The sequence below is a fragment of the Globicephala melas genome, chromosome 16 (genome assembly GCF_963455315.2).
Source record: "Globicephala melas chromosome 16, mGloMel1.2, whole genome shotgun sequence".
In the NCBI taxonomy this organism is placed as follows: domain Eukaryota; kingdom Metazoa; phylum Chordata; class Mammalia; order Artiodactyla; family Delphinidae; genus Globicephala; species Globicephala melas.
The window spans coordinates 28071775-28080800 of NC_083329.1; the positions used below are offsets into that span (position 1 = coordinate 28071775).

Sequence of the window (9026 nt, forward strand, 5' to 3'; positions counted from 1 at the left end):
TGTGAACATAGAGGTGCATGTATCTTTGTTTGGGTATATGCCCAGGAGTGGGATTGTTGGGTCATATGGTAATTCTATTTTTAACAACTAAACATTAAGTTAAATTCAAGTTATATATAGACACGTACACGTAAGTGATACCAGACAGATGGTCACAAATGGGTTGTAATGCAAACATCATGTTCATGTATGTAGTTTAGCATTTGTTATCAACTATGCAGCTATTTTGCACACTCTTTGGCATGAGTAAATAGTTGGGTGAAGAGTTATAAGCTGAGAAGCTTTGTAGAATATGTGCGTACATCTGGTGTCGGATCTGCATGGGTTTAGCTCGTGCACTAGGAGCAAAGCAGGTGGTACAGGACACAACAAAATCCACCTGAAGATAGTTTTGAGAATAACAAATTCGGGACACTGAACACCGTGCCTTTCTCTCCCCACAGAAAGAGAGGACAGAGCGGCTGGTCATCTCTCCCCTGAATCAGTTACTGAACATGTTCACGGGGCCCCACAAGCTAGTGCAGAAACGCTTTGACAAGCTTCTGGACTTCTATAACTGTACAGAACGGGCAGAGAAGCTGAAGGACAAGAAGACCCTGGAGGAGCTGCAGTCGGCCCGGAACAACTACGAGGCCCTGAACGCCCAGCTGCTGGACGAGCTGCCCAAGTTCCATCAGTATGCGCAGGGCCTCTTCAGCAACTGTGTGCATGGCTACGCCGAGGCCCACTGTGACTTCGTGCGCCAGGCGCTGGAGCAGCTGAAGCCGTTGCTCTCGGTGAGGCCCGCCCTCCCCATGGAGAGGTAGAATCCCAAGTTCTCCTGGAGTTTTTCTGGGAATACACAGCCAGGTTGTCAGAGACATTATTAAACTAGGTAGATTAAGTATGTCACTGGGTCAGGCCTGTCAGGAATCAGAATTCTTGATCCCTTGATGGAGCCGGGGAACCTGTGGCCTTTAAATGGCTCTCTTTCCACCCTGAGAGATCCCGGAGGAGCCAGCCAGCTCGGGCTGCGGGCACTGGGCTGCGGTGTTGGTGGCTTACACTTGAGGAGTTTTAAGGAGACTGTGCCAGTCCTGGGATCGTTCACGTGTGTTCTCTTCTTTCCTCTGTCTCTGCTCTCCCTGTGCATGGACTCCAGTTACTCAAAGTCACCGGCAGGGAAGGGAACTTGATTGCCGTCTTCCATGAGGAGCACAGCAGGGTCCTGCAGCAACTCCAGGTTTTCACCTTCTTCCCAGAGTCTCTTCCTGCCACCAAGAGGTCATTTGACAGGAAAACTATGGACCGCCAGTCCACCCGAAAGCCACTCCTGGGCCTGGTGAGTGGAACTGGAGAGGCTCATATGGCCTGGTGGTTAAGGTGTGAACTCCTGAGTAAGACCGCCTGGGTTCAGATCCCAATTCTGACAATGACTCACTCTGTGTCCTTGAGCAAGTGCTTCATCGGTTTCCTCATGTCTAAAACACAGATAATAGTTATACCTACATCATAGAGTTGTTTTGAGATTCAAATGAGTTAAAATATGTAAAACACTTGGACGTTGCCTGACACCATTATTAGTTAGCATTATTCAAGTAAGCTACTATCATCATCATTATTATTATTAATATTGATGGACTCAGCTCTGTCTCTACAGATGAGCAATTTAATAGGAGTTTAAATATTTTATAATAATTGGAGAATAAAGGTTATTGAGTTCAAATCTATCATGCTCTCATTCATTCCTTCACTCACTATCACTAGGCACCACTAGTGTGCCTCCTGGTATAGACTTCAAAATGCCCTCTGAAAAGCATTCTTGGATCCTATCCTATACAATGAAAGGAGTTAGTAAAGGATTAATATTAGTACTTTGATCAGTGAAAGGAACTGGCTTAAGGGTATGTTAATTCTGCCAGGCTCCCTATTTTTGATCATGTATTGGAAAAGGTGGTTATCTGATACACTGCCGAACAGTTAATGGCTGACCACTTTTTAACCTGGAGTTATTTTCTTTTTGAACTCGATTCTTGCATATTCTGAAAAGTACGGTAAGATATACCAGATTATATGGGGTAAAAACCTAAAAGACTGCTGATTTATCTGTGCTTACAATATTTTTGCCCCATGTAATCCCATAGACATTAATTTATATGATTTAAAAGAGGGAATCAGATTTTTTTAATCACGTTTACTTTTTCTTATTTTTATGAATATTGTTTTTATAGATATGAAGTCTAGATAAGGAAAGTCTCAGTTGTTTAGATTCATACAGTAAAATAAAAGCAGACCTACTCATGTTACTTAGATATTTTGATTCTTTAGGTGGCACTTTAATCACATATTTTTGTCACAGGATAACAGATATAAAACTAAGGGTGTGTTAAATTTTCTTACTACAAAGGCACCAAAACGTGACCCAAGAGATTACAATTTTTACCTGTAGCCACGTGGACTGACTCAGGCGCAAAGGCGTCTGATGGGAGTAGGGAGCTGGCTGTCATTGCCTCCACTTCTGAGACTGACAGCATATGGGATTAAATAGAGCTGCTGGGATAACGGCCCGGAAGGGGTTTTGATGATTATATTTCTTTTTTTTTTTTTTTTTTTTGCGTTATGCAGGCCTCTCACTGTTGTGGCCTCTCCCGTTGTGGAGCACAGGCTCCGGACGCGCAGGCTCAGCGGCCATGGCTAACGGGCCTAGCCGCTCCGCGGCATGTGGGATCTTCCCGGACCGGGGCACGAACCCATGTCCCCTGCATCGGCAGGCGGACTCTCAACCACTGCGCCACCAGGGAAACCTGATGATTGTATTTCTTATATTGCCTTTCAGCCAAGTTACATGCTTCAGTCAGAAGAACTCCGGGCCTCCCTCTTGGTAAGGTATCCCCCTGAAAAGCTCTTCCAAGCAGAACGGAACTTCAATGCTGCCCAGGACCTGGACGTCTCACTTCTGGAAGGTGACCTGGTGGGCGTGATTAAGAAAAAGGACCCCATGGGCAGCCAGAACCGCTGGCTGATTGACAATGGAGGTAAGAACAGTAGGCGACAGATTACTGTAACTCTAAATGAGGAAAGAGTGATTTGGACTGTGCCTGAATCCTGGGTAGGCCAGAGAAAAATATGAGAGTGTTCGGTTAAAGGGAAAAGCAACCTTAAAAGTTCTCTCCGTCTCTAGAGAGTGTAATGCTCAAGTCATTACTGAAACAAAACCAGTCTTTGATTTTGTTTTTGTTCTTTTAAAAATTCCAGAGGAGACTCCATTACTTACCTTGCAAGATCTTGCCTTGCTTTACCTTTACAGGCAGTGAATCCTGCCTGAAGGGTCCTTTGCCCTCTCGATCCTAACCTGAGTGAACCACAAGTTCTGTAGGTGTGTTTTGTGAGCATATGAGTTTAAAACCTTTAAGAAGGGGTTGTTTGCTTTTTGAGTTACCCCTGCTCCCAACCAACAAACAATTTTACTTCATGACTATTTAGGGAATGACTTTAAAAACAGCTTACAGCTTTTTTTTCTGTTAGGAGTGGGGGTGGGGAAGGCATACAGAATTTTTTTTTCAACGTACAAAGAATAATAAAGAATAACAATTCCAAAATCTGAAAAGCTTTGAAATATCAGAGCTTTTTTTTTCAGAACTAATTTGCCAAAACCTGCCCTGATCTGAACTCATTTGGTGACAAAACCTGAACAAATGATGTGAGGCTGTTTATGATCATTACTCTTCCCTTTTGGTGGGACTAGTCGCATACGTTTTGCTACAGAAACATGAATGGGTTTGACTATGGGGTGTTGACCCAGACCCTGCTGGGTATATCATGAAATCTATAGTATACTTGATTACCTTTCCTAAATCCCCAAATCTGAATTCCAAAACACATCTGGCCCCGAGTGTTTTAGAAAAGGATTGTGGGCCTCTATAATAAACATCTGTGTTCATACCACAAGAACTGAAAATTTTAACATTTCTCAGTTTCTTTAAAAGTGTTGTGTGGATTTTTTTCTCCTCCCCCAGCCCCCTGCTCTGCTTACCCAAAATAATAAAGATTGAAGTGGGAAAGGAAGGACGAAGGATGGGGCCCCCAGGGTGATGACAGGTGAGAGCCACTGATAGACAGATGAACTCCTAGTGAAGATCCAGGCTGTTTGAGCCCCCCCTGTCCTTGGGGTTCTTCCTTATCTACTAAATCCTGGTGAGTAAAGTGGTAGCCAGAAGCTCATAGCATCAGCTCTTAGACCCTCCACCCCTTGGCATCTGCTCAGGGGACTCCTCCCTATTGCCCAGCAGATAGAACAAGTGCAAGCCGGCCTTTTTTTTAGGTCCAGGAAACACTCTAAAGATCAAAACAGAGATGGCCCTTGCTCAAGTCGAGGTTACATACTCTGGGTCCCTGCCTTAACAGATAATTCTTTCCTAATAAATATAACAATTTTTCCTATGGATTAGGGATCTCAATCCCTAATCTATGCTTAAAAGTTTTAGCTGAGGGCCCTCTCTGTCCTCATCTTAGGCAATTTATTGATATGAATTGATATGATATTGATATGATATGTGTTAGATGTGTATTCTAACTAATATAAGCAGCTAGTTCTCACAGTATTCCCACCTCATTCCTAAACCAGGGACAGAGATTCAAGTGTGTGGTTGGAGAGGGCAGGGAGGTGTATCCGAGGGGCTCTGTCATGCTGAGGATGGTTTTTAAAATCCCTTTTTACCACACTCAATGGACAATTGAACACATCCTTAGTTGTCTTCCCATTAGCCTTTGTTCCCATGGTCTGGCCCTTCTGTTTTCTTCATCTACTCATGCTCACTCAGACATGTGGTCTGTGGTTGTTTCTGTTACTGTCTCTTAATTCTCAGCAAAGCCCCTTGTCACTCACCTGTTGTGCGGTTGTAATAGGCGTGAACTGGCAGGAGGCCACAGCATCTTGTCTCTACCACCCACGTTATGCCCTGGGATGGTGTCTGTTCTGTTTGTCTCTAGGAATCTTATTTTGTCTCACTATTGACCTTAAACCATAGTTTCTTCTCTCCTGATTTCCTCCACCCTCCTCCTCCCACGAAAAGCTCTTCGTGTTTGTTTTTCCTGCCCGCAGTCACCAAAGGCTTTGTGTACAGCTCCTTCCTGAAGCCCTACAATGCACGCCGCAGCCACTCTGACGCCTCCGTGGGCAGCCACTCCTCCACCGAGTCGGAGCACGGCAGCTCCTCCCCCAGGTTCCCCCGGCGGCAGAACAGCGGCGGCACCTTGACCTTCAACCCCAGCAGTGTGGCCGTGTCCTTTAGCTCAGGGCCTACCCAGAAACAGCCTCCAGACACATCTTCACTGACGGAATTTGACCAAGGAACTCTCAGCGCATCTTTGAACTCAGAGAGCAGCCCTTCCAGATGCCCCTCGGACCCAGACTCCCCCTCCCAGCATGGGCCCTGGGATTCGGTAGACGCTGCCAGAGACCTTCAGCAGCCTGCTCCCACTCTGAGGAGCTCCCGAAACCCCAGGCATCCAGAAATGGCTGGTTACTCGGTGCCAGGGCGAAACGGGCAGGGTAGAGACCTCGTAAAAGGATGTGCAAGAACAGCCCTGTCTCTGGATGACAGAAACGGACAGCTGGAAAACAGCAAGGCGGAAGGCAACCAGGTGAGTGCGGGCTGGGTACTGTGGTTACTGCGCCTGAGCAGATGCAGGTGATGCCCTCCCAGGAGTGGGTGAGTCAGAGGCTTACCCAGGGCCTGGGGGTGACCTGGAGATGGGCTCGCAGACAAATGCTTAAAGCATTTGTGGAAACTCGCTGCTGTAAGAGTGGGCAGCTCCACCCCTTCTGGGCCCTTCCCTGGCTGACTTCACAGGCTGTTGTGTCTTGGAGCATTTACAGGGTTTTACCATGAAGCTTTTCCCACTCTTCCAGTGTGCTGATTTTTCCATTGTATAAAGTCTGCTGTTTAACTCGTCCACTTAGTTTTTTATTCAAATAACTATATGTTTATTTCTAGAATTCAGAAATAAAAGTCTGGCTCTGTTTCAGTTTTTCCTGTTCTTTTCATAATGGCCTGCTCTTGTCTTTGTATCTTAAACATTTTAAACCTACATATTTTAAAGCCACTTTCACATCCACAGCTGAGGAATCCCTGGCCACCTGCCTCTTGCCTTTGCTCACTTGCAGCAGTGAGTCTCTGTGTGTGTCTTACCTTCGTCTGTGAGCTCTCTGTGGTTCTGTTACAAACCACAGCCAGCTCTGGACCCACCAGCAGGCAGTTTTTCTAGACGTGATAAGAGAGGAAATGGCCCTTTCTTAGATTCTGACTTTGTGCAAGGAGCTCACTTCTAGCCTCATAAACTCCAGTTCCTGAGCAGGTCCTAAACCCCAGCCTTCGGGTGTGTATTCATCCCTGTGCCCCTGCGGGCCTCCTGACTTCTCCTTCTGATCACTGAATACCACCCTTGCTTTGCATGATAGCTTTGTTATGGGCATCTAGAGAGCATCCTTTCTTACTTTGAGGTTAGTTGTGTTTTGGGTTTTTTTTTAAGTTTTTTAAATTCAGAATTTCTGTGTTAGGGGTATGGAAGGGCATCCTCGTGTCTCATCCATCTTCCATGCTGACTGCAGCTTCTTTCACTCTTTAAGGCAACTCTGAAAGTAAAAATATGTGAATTTTGGTTTTCTTTAAATCTGACCTGTTCATTAGGGTAGCCACAAGCCGTATGTAGCTATTTAAGTTAGGTAAAATTAAACAAAATTAATAAAATTAAGTTCTTTCATTTCACTAGGCATATTTCAAGTGTTCAATGGCCATGTGGCTAAGGGCTGCCATATTGCATGGTGCAGATACAGATGGTCCCCATCACCACAGGAAGTTCTGTTGGGCAGCTTTGCTCTAAGCTGTTTCCCATTTCCTAACTCACTTTCTCTTCCTCACACAGGTCTATTTTGCTGTCTATACCTTCAAGGCACGGAACCCAAATGAGCTGAGTGTGTCAGCCAATCAGAGACTCAAGATCCTGGAGTTTAAAGATGTTACAGGAAATACAGAATGGTGGTTAGCCGAAGTTAATGGGAAGAAGGGCTATGTTCCATCCAATTATATCTGCAAAACTGAGTACACCTGAACCTGTTCTGCCTCCCATTCAACCTTGCTGCCTTTGCTTCCTTCTGCTGAAGGGTCCTGGTGTCCACTGAGAGGGCGCCTGCTCTTGAGACACTGGCCCTGCCTGCATGGCTTAACCATGGCACAGTGGGGCACAAGATAAGTCTTGCTCTCTTTGATTGGGTTGTCAACCTTGATGCTTGCTAGAATTTCTAGAATTTGAAATGGACCCTGGGGCTTGCAAGTGATTCAGTGACCGTGAGAAGAGAGGCCAATCCTGGGGTCAGCTTTTGGAAACGAGAAATTTCCAGTCAGAAGACCAGTATCCAATATATGCTGGAAGCTGTGCTATAGCATTAGAAGAAGTTGGCGTTGGTTGTGCCATACTGAGTTTGGGGTGGCCCCACGCGCCATGATCGACTGACCGGAAACCGACTTGGATGAAAAGAATTCTCTGGGAGCCCTTTCAGGCTGCGCCTCTGCATGTGGCAAGGAGTTTGTCGACCTTGTACCAAATCTGGTGTTTTAAAACCTCAGTGTCTGGCACACATTCACACACACACCCCTTATTTCTAAAAGTCCCTAAAACGCTACCACCTGTAATCTTTTTCTTATTTATTTCACTGCACTTCCAGATTGCTTGGGCAAAATTCAACGACTTTCTTTCTCCTTTTAAAAAATGCTTAGGGTCTTTCTTTTCCTTGAACCTTCATCTGAAAGGTTCTCTTCCCATTAGGTGCTATCCTCCACACCTTGCTGACAGTCATCCTACTTTATATGGTCTGTGCGTGATAATGTCTCCTGGTCTCTCTCCTGAAGCTCAATATCTGATAGACTCTCCTAGGAGAACAGGATCAGAGCTCCCGCCATTTCATTAGAGGGACTCATTCTGCGATGGGCTGAAGCCAGTCTAGCCTGCTGGGAGACTGGATGCCTCTCCTCTTCATCCAAGCACACTACTGTCCACAGATGCAGAAAACATAACGCGTGTGTCTTATTTGAATTCGGATAAGCAGTCCCAGAAGTAGCTTATCCTAGACTTGGAAATAAGCATTTCCTGTTTCATCAGCCCCCGTGCTTCAGAGACCATGGTCTAAGCCAAACAGAATCTAAAGTGCCTGATTGTGCCTCCCTCCACCTCAGGAAGATATTTACTAATCCTAACACTAAGAATCTCCCCCTGAAGTTTCTATTTGAGCAGGGCTCTGATTCTTAAGGTCTGCCCCAGACAAGAAAGCCTACCTTGGAACAGGAAACCGTGAATTTTGTCTTTTAAGAAAGGGAATTAAGAACAGCCTTACAGCCCTTGCTCCTCCAAATGCACCTTTGCCTTAAAGTTATGATGAATTGGGAGACACCTGTGAACTCCTTGGCCCCCGTGAGTCTGCTGGTTGGTCAGAAGGAAGCAAGGCAAGAGTCTCTTGTGAATAGTGTTTGTATCTAGAGATGTTTATATTTGAGTAGTTATTTTATAAATAAAAGCATTTCTAAGGGCCATGAGTATGTTTTCTTGATTTCCCTCCATGTTTAGCCTGAACCTTCTCACGTTTCTGGGGGTAACTTCTTGACAATCCAGTGATGCTCAGATCCCAAGAGATGGGAGAGACTAACTGAAGAAACTCAGGTCAAAAACTCATTTTGTCGGGACTTCCCAGGTGGCGCGTTAAGAATCCACCTGCCAATGCAGAGAATACAGGTTCGAGCCCTGGTCCAGGAGATTCCACATGCAGCGGAACAGTTAAGCCCGTGTGCCACAACTACTGAGCCCGAACTCTAGAGCCCGCAAGCCACAACTACTGAGCACGTATGCCACAACTACTGAAGCCTGCACGCCTAGAGCCTGTGCTCTGCAACGAGAAGCCACCACAATGAGAAGCCTGCACACCGCAACAAAGAGTAGCCCCCGCTCGCCGCAACTAGAGAGAGCCTGCGTGCAGCAATGAAGACGCAGCCAGAGAT

General features: G+C 45.8%; 1 protein-coding gene across 2 annotated transcripts in view; it reads left to right on the forward strand.

Annotated features, from left to right (window-relative positions):
- Positions 1–9014, forward strand: part of DNMBP (dynamin binding protein) — a 110601-nt gene extending 101587 nt beyond the window's left edge. For both annotated transcript variants that reach the window (XM_030865321.3, XM_030865328.3), the window contains 5 exons: positions 444–776; positions 1142–1321; positions 2816–3014; positions 5081–5622; positions 6904–9014. In XM_030865321.3, the coding sequence (XP_030721181.1) occupies positions 444–776; positions 1142–1321; positions 2816–3014; positions 5081–5622; positions 6904–7089 (1440 nt within the window). In that variant the 3' untranslated portion in view covers positions 7090–9014. The remainder of the gene's footprint in view (positions 1–443; positions 777–1141; positions 1322–2815; positions 3015–5080; positions 5623–6903) is intronic.
- Positions 9015–9026: the final 12 nt, after the last annotated feature.